Genomic DNA, 16,514 nt, shown 5'->3' with positions numbered 1-16,514 from the left:
CCCCAGAGTCAGTCAGGGGGATTGGTCTGCATCAGTGATTCTCTCCCTTGATTACTTCCAGTCCCCAGAGTCAGTCAGGGGGATTGGTCTCAGTCTGCATCAGTGATTCTCTCCCTGGATTACTTCCAGTCCCCAGAGTCAGTCAGGGGTTTTGGTCTGTGTCAGTGATTTTCTCCTTTGATTACTTCCAGACCCCAGAGTCAGTCAGGGGGATTGGTCTACATCAGTGATTCTCTCCCTTGATTACTTACAGTCCCCAGAGTCAGTCAGGGGGATTTTTCTGCATCAATGATACTCTCCCTTGATTACTTCCAGTCCCCAGAGTCAGTCAGGGGGATTGGTCTGCATCAGTGATACTCTCCCTTGATTACTTCCAGTCCCCATAGTCAGTCAGGGGGATTGGTCTCAGTCTGCATCAGTGATTCTCTCCCTGGATTACTTCCAGTCCCCAGAGTCAGTCAGGGGTTTTGGTCTCTGTCAGTGATTTTCTCCTTTGATTACTTCCAGACCCCAGAGTCAGTCAGGGGGATTGGTCTACATCAGTGATTCTCTCCCTTGATTACTTCCAGTCCCCATAGTCAGTCAGGGGGATTGGTCTCAGTCTGCATCAGTGATTCTCTCCCTGGATTACTTCCAGTCCCCAGAGTCAGTCAGGGGTTTTGGTCTGTGTCAGTGATTTTCTCCTTTGATTACTTCCAGACCCCAGAGTCAGTCAGGGGGATTGGTCTGCATCAGTGATTCTCTCCCTTGATTACTTCCAGACCCCAGAATCAGTCAGGGGGACTGGTCTCAGTCTGCATCAGTGATTCTCTCCCTTCATTACTTCCAGTCCCCATAGTCAGTCAGGGGGATTTGTCACAGTCTGCATCAGTGATTCTCCCCCTTGATTACTTCCAGTCCCCAGAATCAGTCAGGGGGATTGGTCACAGTCTGCATCAGTGATTCTCTCCCTTGATTACTTCCAGTCCCCAGAGTCAGTCAGGGGGATTGGTCTGCATCAGTGATTCTCTCCCTTGATTACTTCCAGTCCCCAGAGTCAGTCAGGGGGATTGGTCTGCATCAGTGATTCTCTCCCTTGATTACTTCCAATCGCCAGAGTCAGTCAGGGGGATTGGTCTGCATCAGTGATTCTCTCCCTTGATTACTTCCAATCGCCAGAGTCAGTCAGGGGGATTGGTCTGCATCAGTGATTCTCTCCCTTGATTACTTCCAGTCAATAAAGTCAGTCATGGGGATTGCTCTCAGACTGCATCAGTGATTCTCTCCCTTGATTGCTTCCAGTTCCCAGAGTCAGTCAGGGGGATTGGTCTACATCAGTGATTCTCTCCCTTGATTACTTCCAGTCCTCAGAGTCAGGGGGATTTGTCTGCATCAATGATTCTCTCCCTTGATTACTTCCAGTCCCCATAGTCAGTCAGGGGGATTGGTCTTCATCAGTGATTCTCCCCCTTGATTACTTCCAATCCCCAGAGTCAGTCAGGGGGATTGGTCTACATCAGTGATTCTCTCCCTTGATTACTTCCAGTCCTCAGAGTCAGGGGGATTTGTCTGCATCAATGATTCTCTCCCTTGATTACTTCCAGTCCCCATAGTCAGTCAGGGGGATTGGTCTTCATCAGTGATTCTCCCCCTTGATTACTTCCAGTCCCCAGAGTCAGTCAGGTGGATTGGTCTCAGTCTGCATCATCGATTCTCTCCCTTGATTACTTCCAGTCCCTAGAGTTGGTCAGGGGGATTGGTCTGCATCAGTGATTCTCTCCCTTGATTACTTCCAGTCCCTAGAGTCAGTCAGGGTGATTGGTCTCCATCAGTGATTCGCTCCCTTGGTTGCTTCCAGTCCCTAGAGTCAGTCAGGGGGACTGGTCTCAGTCTGCATCAGTGATTCTCTCCCTTGATTACTTCCAGTCCCCAGAGTCAGTCAGGGGGATTGGTCTGCATCAGTGATTCTCTCCCTTGATTACTTCCAGTCCCTAGAGTCAGTCAGGGTGATTGGTCTGCATCAGTGATTCTCTCCATTGATTACTTCCAGACCCCAGAATCAGTCAGGGGGACTGGTCTCAGTCTGCATCAGTGATTCTCTCCCTTCATTACTTCCAGTCCCCAGATTCTGTCAGGGGGATTGGTCTGCATCAGTGATTCTCCCTCTTGATTACTTCCAGTCCCCAGAGTCAGTCAGGGGGATTGGTCTGCATCAGTGATTCTCCCTCTTGATTACTTGCAGTCCCCAGAGTCAGTCAGGGGGTTTGGTCTGCATCAGTGATTCTCTCCCTTGATTACTTCCAGTCCCCAGAGTCAGTCAGGGGGATTGGTCTGCATCAGTGATTCTCTCCCTTGATTACTTTCATGACAGACAAAGCAAGGAAGGTCTACTTGTAACGCCTCCAGCAGACAGCAAAGGTGTGACGTCCTCAAGCAACTTCCCCCACATTATGCCTCAATGTTTCTATGCCAGTTCCCCCAGACGGTACTAAATGCGTCAGGTCATGAAGGTATTAATCCCACCCTTATTTTTTTTATTTTTTATTTTTATTGAAAAATCTACAGTTTTAACATATGTAAAAACCTTTGTTTCAATTCCACGAACATAACTGAATAGGCTCTTACAAAACCAATGGCTCTTCACTTCAGAAAAAGAAAGTAAGTGAGCAAAAGCAACGAAAAAAACACATCAACCAGTTTATACATAACATGCGGAAAGTCAATTCTATCCCAGTTCATTGCCTCCAAAACACAGAATAGAAGCTTAAGATCATTATTCGAAGCAGGCATTTCAGTAGTGCATCCAGATATTTCACACCCTTATTTGGCCAATGTTTACCTGTTTTAGAAATCAACTCTGAATTGAATTTTTCTGATGTTCTCTCCGGGACTCCACACGTATGATTATAGTCACTTTTAATTTCAATACATTTAAGTTGGATGAAATCAGGAGAAGCTTTCTACCAAAGAAAGAAGCTCTTTATGTCCTGGTGAGTCAGTGGATAGTACACTGATGTCCAGTTTTTATACATTACTGGTAAATCACAGCCATGTGGGGCAAGAGGGGCAGTTTAAAACTGAACTAAAAGGCCATTACCGGTGTGGGAAGAGAAGATAAAGGGGTGTCAATATGAACATGTTATGGGTGTCCCGGGAAGGGGCTGTTGGATTCTCCCATTGGAACAGGAAAGGGAAGAGGTTCCCACATCCGAGTCTAGGCCCAAAGAAACCAGTGGAGTCCTCACTGTTGTGTTATTATGCAACAAATACAGCACAAACCACTGGAAACACAAGCTGAATTGCTCACTTCTTCTTAGAATTCATGAGTGTGTCCCAGAGTTGTTCCCTCCAGACAAGCTTCACACCATGAGGGCGGACGCCCTAAGGTCAGGATAAGCCTCAACATCATGCCTGGCACAGGGCTTTAACACTGAAGCTGTAATATCCACTCAAACTCTTGTTCTTCTGTCTCTCTTTCTCCTGCAGGCTGATTGACTGCTCTCTCACTGGTGCGTGCTTTGCAGACCTCTGCTCTGTGCTTCAACCAAACACATCCCTGACAGAGATCCACCTCGCAGAGAATCCCCTGAAAGAATCTGAAAAGAATGAATCTGAAGTGAGGAAGCTGCGTGAAGCAGCGAAAAAGAAATCTATAAGGTAAGAAGCTGCTCACCTCTCAGTAGATTGTATTGAATAAAACGAAAAGGAGTTGGGCTCACATTTTAGATTGAGGCTCCATCCTGCGTTACTGAAAGTAATAGCATTTACATGCTATACCTATAGGTATATTAGGTGATTGAAATGAGTTGACGCCTGTCTGCACATTGGCAAATCTATAAAGCCCTTCACCTGCAGCTTTTTTCACAATAGACAAAAGAGGGGGGCACACATGTAGCAAATTTAGCAAATTTTCAGTTTTACAACCAGCTGAATGTCTATTAAACAACTTTTTTAATGTTTCGCTGAAGCTCATTAAATGCTTCTGAAGCAGCTCCATCAATGCCCACCCTGATCTTGAGAATGTCAGTGACCACGTCCCACACATGATCATTCTATCACGTGGGATCCCGATGGATGCTTGGACCATTTGATGTCATTTACTTTCTTGTATTCAAGGATGTGTTACAAGACAGGACAACTCAAATGATGGTCAGATATTCCCAATGACGAAAAAGACAGGAAATTCTCCCTTAAGTGCCGGGTCCTGATCCCTTCGGAGACTCCCCTCGTCCTCCTTCCATCGCCTTCTTGTTTCATTCTCACCCTCTGTGCTGTAGTTTTTGGTGTACTGTGGGAGAGCTTATTTCTCTACAACCTCCTTTCCTTATCTCTCTGTCTTTGGTTATCACCTCCTCCATCCATCGCCTTCTTGTTTCATTCTCACCCTCTGTGATGTAGTTTTGGGCCTGCTTAGGGAGAGCTTAATTCTCTACCATCTCCTGTCCTTATCTCTCTGTCTTTGGTTATCACCTCCTCCTTCCATCACCTTCTTGTTTCATTCTCGCCCTCTGTGCTGTAGTTTTGGTTCTGCTTAGCGAGAGCGTCATTCTCTACCATCTCCTGTCCTTATCTCTCTGTCTTTGGTTATCACCTCCTCCTTCTATCGCTTTCTTGTTTCATTTTCACCCTCTGTGCTGTAGTTTTGGGTCTGCTTAGGGAGAGCTTCATTCTCTACCACATCCTGTCCTTATCTCTCTGTCTTTGGTTATCACCTCCTCCTTCCATCGCCTTCTTGTTTCATTCTCACCCTCTGAGCTGTAGTTTTGGGTCTGCTTAGGGAGAGCTTCATTCTCTACCATCTCCTGTCCTTATCTCTTTGTCTTTGGTTATCACCTCATCCTTCCATCGCCTTCTTGTTTCATTCTCACCCTCAGTGCTGTAGTTTTGGGTCTGCTTAGGCAGTGCTTAATACTCTACCATCCCCTGTCCTTATCTCTCTGTCTTTGGTTATCACCTCCTCCTTCCATCGCCTCCTTGTTTCGTTCTCACCCTCTGTGCTGTAGTTTTGGGTCTGCTTAGGGAGAGCTTAATTCTCTACCATCTGCTGTCCTTATCTCTCTGTCTTTGGTTATCACCTCCTCCTTCCATCGCCTTCTTGTTTCACTCTCACAATCTGTGCTGTAGTTTTGGGTCTGCTTAGGGAGAGCTTAATTCTCTACCATCTCCTTTCCTTATCTCTCTGTCTTTGGTTATCACCTCCTCCTTCCATCGCCTTCTCGTTTCATTCTCACCCTCTGGGCTGTAGTTTTGGGTCAGCTTTGGGAGAGCTTAATTTTCTACCATCTCCTGTCCTTATCTCTCTGTCTTTGGTTATCACCTCCTCCTTCCATCGCCTTCTTGTTTCATTCTCACCCTCTGTGCTGTAGATTTGGGTCTGCTTAGTGAGAGCTTAATTCTCTACCATCTCCTTTCCTTATCTCTCTGTCTTTGGTTATCACCTCCTCCTTCCATCGCCTTCTTGTTTCATTCTCGCCCTCTGTGCTGTAGTTTTGGTTCTGCTTAGTGAGAGCTTCATTCTCTACCACATCCTGTCCTTATCTCTCTGTCTTTGGTTATCACCTCCTCCTTCCATCGCTTTCTTGTTTCATTTTCACCCTCTGTGCTGTAGTTTTGGGTCTGCTTAGGGAGAGCTTCATTCTCTACCACATCCTGTCCTTATCTCTCTGTCTTTGGTTATCACCTCCTCCTTCCATCGCCTTCTTGTTTCATTCTCACCCTCTGAGCTGTAGTTTTGGGTCTGCTTAGGGAGAGCTTCATTCTCTACCATCTCCTGTCCTTATCTCTTTGTCTTTGGTTATCACCTCATCCTTCCATCGCCTTCTTGTTTCATTCTCACCCTCAGTGCTGTAGTTTTGGGTCTGCTTAGGCAGTGCTTAATACTCTACCATCCCCTGTCCTTATCTCTCTGTCTTTGGTTATCACCTCCTCCTTCCATCGCCTCCTTGTTTCGTTCTCACCCTCTGTGCTGTAGTTTTGGGTCTGCTTAGGGAGAGCTTAATTCTCTACCATCTGCTGTCCTTATCTCTCTGTCTTTGGTTATCACCTCCTCCTTCCATCGCCTTCTTGTTTCACTCTCACAATCTGTGCTGTAGTTTTGGGTCTGCTTAGGGAGAGCTTAATTCTCTACCATCTCCTTTCCTTATCTCTCTGTCTTTGGTTATCACCTCCTCCTTCCATCGCCTTCTCGTTTCATTCTCACCCTCTGGGCTGTAGTTTTGGGTCAGCTTTGGGAGAGCTTAATTTTCTACCATCTCCTGTCCTTATCTCTCTGTCTTTGGTTATCACCTCCTCCTTCCATCGCCTTCTTGTTTCATTCTCACCCTCTGTGCTGTAGATTTGGGTCTGCTTAGTGAGAGCTTAATTCTCTACCATCTCCTTTCCTTATCTCTCTGTCTTTGGTTATCACCTCCTCCTTCCATCGCCTTCTTGTTTCATTCTCGCCCTCTGTGCTGTAGTTTTGGTTCTGCTTAGTGAGAGCTTCATTCTCTACCATCTCCTGTCCTTATCTCTCTGTCTTTGGTTATCACCTCCTCCTTCTATCGCTTTCTTGTGGGTCTGCTTAGGGAGAGCTTCATTCTCTACCACCTCCTATCCTTATCTCTCTGTCTTTGGTTATCACCTCATCCTTCCATCGCCTTCTCGTTTCATTCTCACCCTCAGTGCTGTAGTTGTGGGACTGCTTAGGGAGTGCTTAATACTCTAGCACCTCATGTCCTTATCTCTCTGTCTTTGGTTATCACCTCCTCCTTCCATGGCCTCCTTGTTTCATTCTCATCCTCTGTGCTGTAGTTTTGGGTCTGCTTAGGGAGCGCTTAATTCTCTAGCTGCTCCTGTCCTTATCGCTCTGTCTTTGGTTATCACCCCCTCCTTCCATGGCCTTCTTGTTTCATTCTCACCCTCGGTACTGTAGTTTTGGGTCTGCTTAGGGAGAGCTTAATTCTCTACCTTCTCCTGTCCTTATCTCTCTCTCTTTGTTATCACCTCCTCCTTCCATCGCCTTCTTTTTTCATTCTCACCCTCTGGGCTGTAGTGTTGGGTCTGCTTAGGGAGAGCTTAATTCTCAACCATCTCCTGTCCTCATCTCTTTGTCTTTGGTTATCACCTCATCCTTCCATCGCCTTCTCGTTTCATTCTCACCCTCAGTGCTGTAGTTGTGGGTCTGCTTAGGGAGTGCTTAATACTCTAGCACCTCATGTCCTTATCTCTCTGTCTTTGGTTATCACCTCCTCCTTCCATGGCCTCCTTGTTTCATTCTCACCCTCTGTGCTGTAGTTTTGAGTCTGCTTAGTGAGAGCTTAATTCTCTACCATCTCCTTTCCTTATCTCTATGTCTTTGGTTATCACCTCCTCCTTCCATCGCCTCCTTCTTTCATTCTCACCTTCTGTGCTGTAGTTTTGGGTCTGCTTAGGGAGAGCTTAATTCTCTACCATCTCCTGTCCTCATCTCTCTGTCTTTGGTTATCACCTCCTCCTTCCATCGCCTTCTCGTTTCATTTTCACGCTCTGTGCTGTAGTTTTGGTCTGCTTAGGGAGAGCTTAATTCTCTACCATCTCCTGTCCTTATCTCTCTGTCTTTGGTTATCACCTCATCCTTCATTCGCCTTCTTGTTTCATTCTCACCCTCTGTGCTGTAGTTTTGGGTCTGCCTAGGGAGTGCTTAATACTCTAGCACCTCCTGTCCTTATCTCTATGTCTTTGGTTATCACCTCCTCCTTCCATCACCTTCTTGTTTCATTCTCACCCTCCATGCTGTAGTTTTGGGTCTGCTGAGGGAGAGCTTAATTCTCTACCACCTCCTGTCCTCATCGCTCTGTCTTTGGTTATCACCTCCTCCTTCCATCACCATCTTGTTTCATTCTTCGCCTCTGCGCTGTAGTTTTGGGTCTGCTGAGGGAGAGCTTAATTCTCTACCACCTCCTGTCCTTATCTCTCTGTCTTTGGTTATCACCTCCTCCTTCCATCGCCTCCTTGTGTTATTCTTACCCTCTGTGCTGTCCTTTGGGGTCTGCTTTGGGAGAGCTTAATTCTATACCATCTCCTTTCCTTATCTCTCTGTCTTTGGTTATCACCTCCTCCTTCCATCGCCTTCTTGTTTCATTCTCTCCCTCTGTGCTGTAGTTTTGGGTCTGCTTAGGGAGTGCTTAATACCTTAGCACCTCCTGTCCTTATCTCTCTGTCTTTGGTTATCACCTCCTCTTTCCATCACCTTCTTGTTTCATTCTCACCCTCTGTGTTGTAGTTTTGGGTCTGCTTAGGGAGAGCTTAATTCTCTACCATCTCCTGTCCTCATCTCTCTGTCTTTGATTATCACCTCCTCCTTGCATCGCCTTCTTGTTTCATTCTCACCCTCTGTGCTGTAGTTTTGGGTCTGCTTAGGGAGAGCTTAATTCTCTACCTCTGTGCTGTGGTTTTGGGTCTGCTTAGGGAGAGCTTAATTCTCTACCACCTCCTGTCCTTATCTCTCTGTCTTTGCTTATCACCTCCTATTTGCATCGCCTTCTTGTTTCATTCTCACCCTCTGTGCTGTAGTTTTGGGTCTGCTTAGGGAGAGCTTAATTCTCTACCCTCTCCTGTCCTTATCTCTCTGTCTTTGGTTATAACCTCCTCCTTCCATCACCTTCTTATTTCATTCTCACCCCCTTATCTCTCTGTCTTTGGTTATAACCTCCTCCTTCCATCACCTTCTTATTTCATTCTCACCCTCTGTGCTGTAGTTTTCGGTGTACTGTGGGAGAGCTTATTTCTCTACAACCTCCTTTCCTTATCTCTCTGTCTTTGGTTATCACATACTCCTTCCATCAGCTTCTTTTTTCATTCTCACCATCTGGGTTGTAGTTTTGGGTCTGCTTAGGGAGAGCTTAATTCTCTACCACCTCCTGTCCTTATCTCTCTGTCTTTTTTTATCACCTCCTCCTTCTATCGCTTTCTTGTTTCATTCTCACCCTCTGTGCTGTAGTTTTGGTTCTGCCTAGGGAGAGCTTAATTCTCTACCATCTCCTGTCCTTATCTCTTTGTCTTTGGTTATCACCTCATCCTTCCATCGCCTTCTTGTTTCATTCTCACCCTCAGTGCTGTAGTTTTGGGTCTGCTTAGGGAGTGCTTAATACTCTAGCACCTCCTGTCCTTATCTCTCTGTCTTTGGTTATCACCTCCTCCTTCCATGGCCTCCTTGTTTCATTCTCACCCTCTGTGCTGTAGTTTTGGGTCTGCTTAGGGAGAGCTTAATTCTCTACCATCTCCTTTCCTTATCTCTCTGTCTTTGGTTATCACCTCCTCCTTCCATCGCCTTCTCGTTTCATTCTCACCCTCTGGGCTGTATTTTTGGGTCAGCTTTGGGAGAGATTAATTCTCTACCATCTCCTGTCCTTATCTCTCTGTCTTTGGTTATCACCTCCTCCTTCCATCGCAATCTTGTTTCATTCTCACCCTCTGTGCTGTAGTTTTGGGTCTGCTTAGTGAGAGCTTAATTCTCTACCATCTCCTTTCCTTATCTCTCTGTCTTTGGTTATCACCTCCTCCTTCCATCGCCTCCTTCTTTCATTCTCACATTCTGTGCTGTAGTTTTGGGTCTGCTTAGGGAGAGCTTAATTCTCTACCATCTCCTGTCCTCATCTCTCTGTCTTTGGTTATCACCTCCTCCTTCCATCGCCTTCTTGTTTCATTCTCACCCTCTGGGCTGTAGTTTTGGGTCTGCTTAGCGAGAGCTTCATTCTCTGCCATCACCTGTCCTTATCTCTCTGTCTTTGGTTATTACCTCCTCCTTCCATGGCCTTCTTGTTTCATTCTCACCCTCTGTGCTGTAGTTTTGAGTCTGCTTAGGGAGAGCTTAAATCTCTACCATCTCCTGTCCTTATCTCTCTGTCTTTAATTATCACTTCCTCCTTCCATCGCCTCCTGGTTTCATTCTCACCCTCTGTGCTGTAGTTTTGGGTCTGCTTAGGGAGAGCTTCATTCTCTACCACCTCCTGTCCTTATCTCTCTGTCTTTGGTTATCACCTCCTCCTTCCATCGCCTTCTTGTTTCATTCTCACCCTCTGGGCTGTAGTTTTGGGTCTGCTTAGCGAGAGCTTCATTCTCTGCCATCACCTGTCCTTATCTCTCTGTCTTTGGTTATTACCTCCTCCTTCCATGGCCTTCTTGTTTCATTCTCACCCTCTGTGCTGTAGTTTTGGGTTTTGCTTAGGGAGAGCCTAATTCTCTACCACCTCCTGTCCTTATCACTCTGTCTTTGTTTCACCTCCTCCTTCAATCACCTTCTTGTTTCATTCTCACCCTCTGTGCTGTAGTTTTGGGTCTGCTTAGGGGGAGCTTATTGATCTAACACCTCCTGTCCTTATCTCTCTGTCTTTGGTTATCACCTCCTCCTCCTTCCATCACCTCCTTGTTTCATTCTCACCCTCTGTGCTGTAGTTTTGGGTCTGCTTAGGGAGTGCTTAATACTCTAGCACCTCCTGTCCTTATCTCTCTATCTTTGGTTATCACCTACTCCTTCCATGGCCTCCTTGTTTCATTCTCACCCTCTGTGCTGTAGTTTTGGGTCTGCTTAGGGAGAGCTTAATTCTCTACCATCTCCTGTCCTCATCTCTCCGTCTTTGGTTATCACCTCCTCCTTCCATGTCCTCCTTGTTTCATTCTCACCCTCTGTGCTGTAGTTTTGGGTCTGCTTAGGGAGAGCTTAATTCTTTACCATCTCCTGTCCTTATCTCTCTGTCTTTGGTAATCACCTCCTCCTTCCATCGCCTTCTTGTTTCATTCTCACCCTCTGTGCTGTAATTTTGGGTCTGCTTAGGGAGTGCTTAATACTCTAGCACCTCCTGTCCTTATCTCTCTGTCTTTGGTTATCACCTCCTCTTTCCATCGCCTCCTTGTTTTATTCTCACCCTCTGTGCTGTAGTTTTGGGTCTGCTTAGGGAGAGCTTAATTCTCTACCATCTCCTGTCCTTATCTCTCTGTCTTTGGTTATCACCTCCTCCTTCCATCGCCTTCTTGTTTCATTCTCACCCTCTGTGCTGTAGTTTTGATTCTGCTTAGGGAGAGCTTAATTCTCTACCATCTCCTGTCCTTATCTCTCTGTCTTTGGTTATCACCTCCTCCTTCCATCGCCTTCTTGTTTCATTCTCACCCTCTGTGCTGTAGTTTTGGGTCTGCTTTGGGAGAGCTTAATTCTCTACCATCTCCTTTCCTTATCTCTCTGTCTTTGGTTATCACCTCTTCCTTCCATTGCCTTCTTGTTTCATTCTCACCCTCTATGCTGTAGTTTTGGGTCTGCTTAGGGAGAGCGTAATTCTCTACCACGTCCTGTCCTTATCTCTCTGTCTTTGGTTATCACCTCCTCCTTCCATCACCTTCTTGTTTCATTCTCACCCTCTGTGCTGTAGTTTTGGGTCTGCTTTGGGAGAGCTTAATTCTCTACCATCTCCTTTCCTTATCTCTCTGTCTTTGGTTATCACCTCCTCCTTCCATTGCCTTCTTGTTTCATTCTCACCCTCTATGCTGTAGTTTTGGGTCTGCTTAGGGTGAGCTTAATTCTCTGCCATCACCTGTCCTTATCTCTCTGTCTTTGGTTATTACCTCCTCCTTCCATGGCCTTCTTGTTTCATTCTCACCCTCTGTGCTGTAGTTTTGGGTTTTGCTTAGGGAGAGCCTAATTCTCTACCACCTCCTGTCCTTATCACTCTGTCTTTGTTTCACCTCCTCCTTCAATCACCTTCTTGTTTCATTCTCACCCTCTGTGCTGTAGTTTTGGGTCTGCTTAGGGGGAGCTTATTGATCTAACACCTCCTGTCCTTATCTCTCTGTCTTTGGTTATCACCTCCTCCTTCCATGGCCTCCTTGTTTCATTCTCACCCTCTGTGCTGTAGTGTTGGGTCTGCTTTGGGATAGCTTAATTCTCTACCATCTCCTTTCCTTATCTCTCTGTCTTTGGTTATCACCTCCTCCTCCTTCCATCACCTCCTTGTTTCATTCTCACCCTCTGTGCTGTAGTTTTGGGTCTGCTTAGGGAGTGCTTAATACTCTAGCACCTCCTGTCCTTATCTCTCTATCTTTGGTTATCACCTACTCCTTCCATGGCCTCCTTGTTTCATTCTCACCCTCTGTGCTGTAGTTTTGGGTCTGCTTAGGGAGAGCTTAATTCTCTACCATCTCCTGTCCTCATCTCTCCGTCTTTGGTTATCACCTCCTCCTTCCATGTCCTCCTTGTTTCATTCTCACCCTCTGTGCTGTAGTTTTGGGTCTGCTTAGGGAGAGCTTAATTCTTTACCATTTCCTGTCCTTATCTCTCTGTCTTTGGTAATCACCTCCTCCTTCCATCGCCTTCTTGTTTCATTCTCACCCTCTGTGCTGTAATTTTGGGTCTGCTTAGGGAGTGCTTAATACTCTAGCACCTCCTGTCCTTATCTCTCTGTCTTTGGTTATCACCTCCTCTTTCCATCGCCTCCTTGTTTTATTCTCACCCTCTGTGCTGTAGTTTTGGGTCTGCTTAGGGAGAGCTTAATTCTCTACCATCTCCTGTCCTTATCTCTCTGTCTTTGGTTATCACCTCCTCCTTCCATCGCCTTCTTGTTTCATTCTCACCCTCTGTGCTGTAGTTTTGATTCTGCTTAGGGAGAGCTTAATTCTCTACCATCTCCTGTCCTTATCTCTCTGTCTTTGGTTATCACCTCCTCCTTCCATCGCCTTCTTGTTTCATTCTCACCCTCTGTGCTGTAGTTTTGGGTCTGCTTTGGGAGAGCTTAATTCTCTACCATCTCCTTTCCTTATCTCTCTGTCTTTGGTTATCACCTCTTCCTTCCATTGCCTTCTTGTTTCATTCTCACCCTCTATGCTGTAGTTTTGGGTCTGCTTAGGGAGAGCGTAATTCTCTACCACGTCCTGTCCTTATCTCTCTGTCTTTGGTTATCACCTCCTCCTTCCATCACCTTCTTGTTTCATTCTCACCCTCTGTGCTGTAGTTTTGGGTCTGCTTTGGGAGAGCTTAATTCTCTACCATCTCCTTTCCTTATCTCTCTGTCTTTGGTTATCACCTCCTCCTTCCATTGCCTTCTTGTTTCATTCTCACCCTCTATGCTGTAGTTTTGGGTCTGCTTAGGGTGAGCTTAATTCTCTACCATCTCCTGTCCTCATCTCTCTGTCTTTGGTTATCACCTCCTCCTTCCATGGCCTCCTTGTTTCATTCTCACCCTCTGGGCTGTAGTTTTGGGTCTGCTTTGGGAGAGCTTAATTCTCTACCATCTCCTTCCCTTATCTCTCTGTCTTTGGTTATCACCCCCTCCTTCCATTGCCTTCTTGTTTCATTCTCACCCTCTGTGCTGTAGTTTTGGGTCTGCTTAGGGAGCGCTTAATTCTCTAGCTGCTCTTGTCCTTATCTCTCTGTCTTTGGTTATCACCTCCTGCTTCCATGGCCTTCTTGTTTCATTCTCACCCTCGGTACTGTAGTTTTGGGTCTGCTTAGGGAGAGCTTAATTCTCTACCATCTCCTGTCCTTATCTCTCTCTCTTTGTTATCACCTCCTCCTTCCATCGCCTTCTTTTTTCATTCTCACCCTCTGGGCTGTAGTGTTGGGTCTGCTTAGGGAGAGCTTAATTCTCAACCATCTCCTGTCCTCATCTCTTTGTCTTTGGTTATCACCTCATCCTTCCATCGCCTTCTCGTTTCATTCTCACCCTCAGTGCTGCAGTTGTGGGTCTGCTTAGGGAGTGCTTAATACTCTAGCACCTCATGTCCTTATCTCTCTGTCTTTGGTTATCACCTCCTCCTTCCATGGCCTCCTTGTTTCATTCTCACCCTCTGTGCTGTAGTTTTGGGTCTGCTTAGTGAGAGCTTAATTCTCTACCATCTCCTTTCCTTATCTCTATGTCTTTGGTTATCACCTCCTCCTTCCATCGCCTCCTTCTTTCATTCTCACCCTCTGTGCTGTAGTTTTGGGTCTGCTTAGGGTGAGCTTAATTCTCTACCATCTCCTGTCCTCATCTCTCTGTCTTTGGTTATCACCTCCTCCTTCCATGGCCTCCTTGTTTCATTCTCACCCTCTGGGCTGTAGTTTTGGGTCTGCTTTGGGAGAGCTTAATTCTCTACCATCTCCTTCCCTTATCTCTCTGTCTTTGGTTATCACCCCCTCCTTCCATTGCCTTCTTGTTTCATTCTCACCCTCTGTGCTGTAGTTTTGGGTCTGCTTAGGGAGCGCTTAATTCTCTAGCTGCTCTTGTCCTTATCTCTCTGTCTTTGGTTATCACCTCCTGCTTCCATGGCCTTCTTGTTTCATTCTCACCCTCGGTACTGTAGTTTTGGGTCTGCTTAGGGAGAGCTTAATTCTCTACCATCTCCTGTCCTTATCTCTCTCTCTTTGTTATCACCTCCTCCTTCCATCGCCTTCTTTTTTCATTCTCACCCTCTGGGCTGTAGTGTTGGGTCTGCTTAGGGAGAGCTTAATTCTCAACCATCTCCTGTCCTCATCTCTTTGTCTTTGGTTATCACCTCATCCTTCCATCGCCTTCTCGTTTCATTCTCACCCTCAGTGCTGCAGTTGTGGGTCTGCTTAGGGAGTGCTTAATACTCTAGCACCTCATGTCCTTATCTCTCTGTCTTTGGTTATCACCTCCTCCTTCCATGGCCTCCTTGTTTCATTCTCACCCTCTGTGCTGTAGTTTTGGGTCTGCTTAGTGAGAGCTTAATTCTCTACCATCTCCTTTCCTTATCTCTATGTCTTTGGTTATCACCTCCTCCTTCCATCGCCTCCTTCTTTCATTCTCACCCTCTGTGCTGTAGTTTTGGGTCTGCTTAGGGTGAGCTTAATTCTCTACCATCTCCTGTCCTCATCTCTCTGTCTTTGGTTATCACCTCCTCCTTCCATGGCCTCCTTGTTTCATTCTCACCCTCTGGGCTGTAGTTTTGGGTCTGCTTTGGGAGAGCTTAATTCTCTACCATCTCCTTCCGTTATCTCTCTGTCTTTGGTTATCACCCCCTCCTTCCATTGCCTTCTTGTTTCATTCTCACCCTCTGTGCTGTAATTTTGGGTCTGCTTAGGGAGTGCTTAATACTCTAGCACCTCCTGTCCTTATCTCTCTGTCTTTGGTTATCACCTCCTCTTTCCATCGCCTCCTTGTTTTATTCTCACCCTCTGTGCTGTAGTTTTGGGTCTGCTTAGGGAGAGCTTAATTCTCTACCATCTCCTGTCCTTATCTCTCTGTCTTTGGTTATCACCTCCTCCTTCCATCGCCTTCTTGTTTCATTCTCACCCTCTGTGCTGTAGTTTTGATTCTGCTTAGGGAGAGCTTAATTCTCTACCATCTCCTGTCCTTATCTCTCTGTCTTTGGTTATCACCTCCTCCTTCCATCGCCTTCTTGTTTCATTCTCACCCTCTGTGCTGTAGTTTTGGGTCTGCTTTGGGAGAGCTTAATTCTCTACCATCTCCTTTCCTTATCTCTCTGTCTTTGGTTATCACCTCTTCCTTCCATTGCCTTCTTGTTTCATTCTCACCCTCTATGCTGTAGTTTTGGGTCTGCTTAGGGAGAGCGTAATTCTCTACCACGTCCTGTCCTTATCTCTCTGTCTTTGGTTATCACCTCCTCCTTCCATCACCTTCTTGTTTCATTCTCACCCTCTGTGCTGTAGTTTTGGGTCTGCTTTGGGAGAGCTTAATTCTCTACCATCTCCTTTCCTTATCTCTCTGTCTTTGGTTATCACCTCCTCCTTCCATTGCCTTCTTGTTTCATTCTCACCCTCTATGCTGTAGTTTTGGGTCTGCTTAGGGTGAGCTTAATTCTCTGCCATCACCTGTCCTTATCTCTCTGTCTTTGGTTATTACCTCCTCCTTCCATGGCCTTCTTGTTTCATTCTCACCCTCTGTGCTGTAGTTTTGGGTTTTGCTTAGGGAGAGCCTAATTCTCTACCACCTCCTGTCCTTATCACTCTGTCTTTGTTTCACCTCCTCCTTCAATCACCTTCTTGTTTCATTCTCACCCTCTGTGCTGTAGTTTTGGGTCTGCTTAGGGGGAGCTTATTGATCTAACACCTCCTGTCCTTATCTCTCTGTCTTTGGTTATCACCTCCTCCTTCCATGGCCTCCTTGTTTCATTCTCACCCTCTGTGCTGTAGTGTTGGGTCTGCTTTGGGATAGCTTAATTCTCTACCATCTCCTTTCCTTATCTCTCTGTCTTTGGTTATCACCTCCTCCTCCTTCCATCACCTCCTTGTTTCATTCTCACCCTCTGTGCTGTAGTTTTGGGTCTGCTTAGGGAGTGCTTAATACTCTAGCACCTCCTGTCCTTATCTCTCTATCTTTGGTTATCACCTACTCCTTCCATGGCCTCCTTGTTTCATTCTCACCCTCTGTGCTGTAGTTTTGGGTCTGCTTAGGGAGAGCTTAATTCTCTACCATCTCCTGTCCTCATCTCTCCGTCTTTGGTTATCACCTCCTCCTTCCATGTCCTCCTTGTTTCATTCTCACCCTCTGTGCTGTAGTTTTGGGTCTGCTTAGGGAGAGCTTAATTCTTTACCATTTCCTGTCCTTATCTCTCTGTCTTTGGTAATCACC

General features: G+C 46.2%; 1 protein-coding gene across 1 annotated transcript in view; it reads left to right on the top strand.

Annotated features, from left to right (window-relative positions):
- LOC138452918 (NACHT, LRR and PYD domains-containing protein 12-like) overlaps window positions 1-16,514 on the top strand; it is a 2,075,892-nt gene that overhangs the window by 1,875,072 nt on the left and 184,306 nt on the right. The window contains exon 13 of the mRNA XM_069605266.1: window positions 3,466-3,636. Within this exon, the coding sequence (XP_069461367.1) occupies window positions 3,466-3,636 (171 nt within the window). The remainder of the gene's footprint in view (window positions 1-3,465; window positions 3,637-16,514) is intronic.

Source organism: Ambystoma mexicanum, chromosome 4p (assembly GCF_040938575.1).
Source record: "Ambystoma mexicanum isolate Mex_15411 chromosome 4p, UKY_AmexF1_1, whole genome shotgun sequence".
Taxonomy (NCBI): Eukaryota; Metazoa; Chordata; class Amphibia; order Caudata; family Ambystomatidae; genus Ambystoma; species Ambystoma mexicanum.
This window is presented reverse-complemented; position numbering and strand designations above follow the sequence as displayed.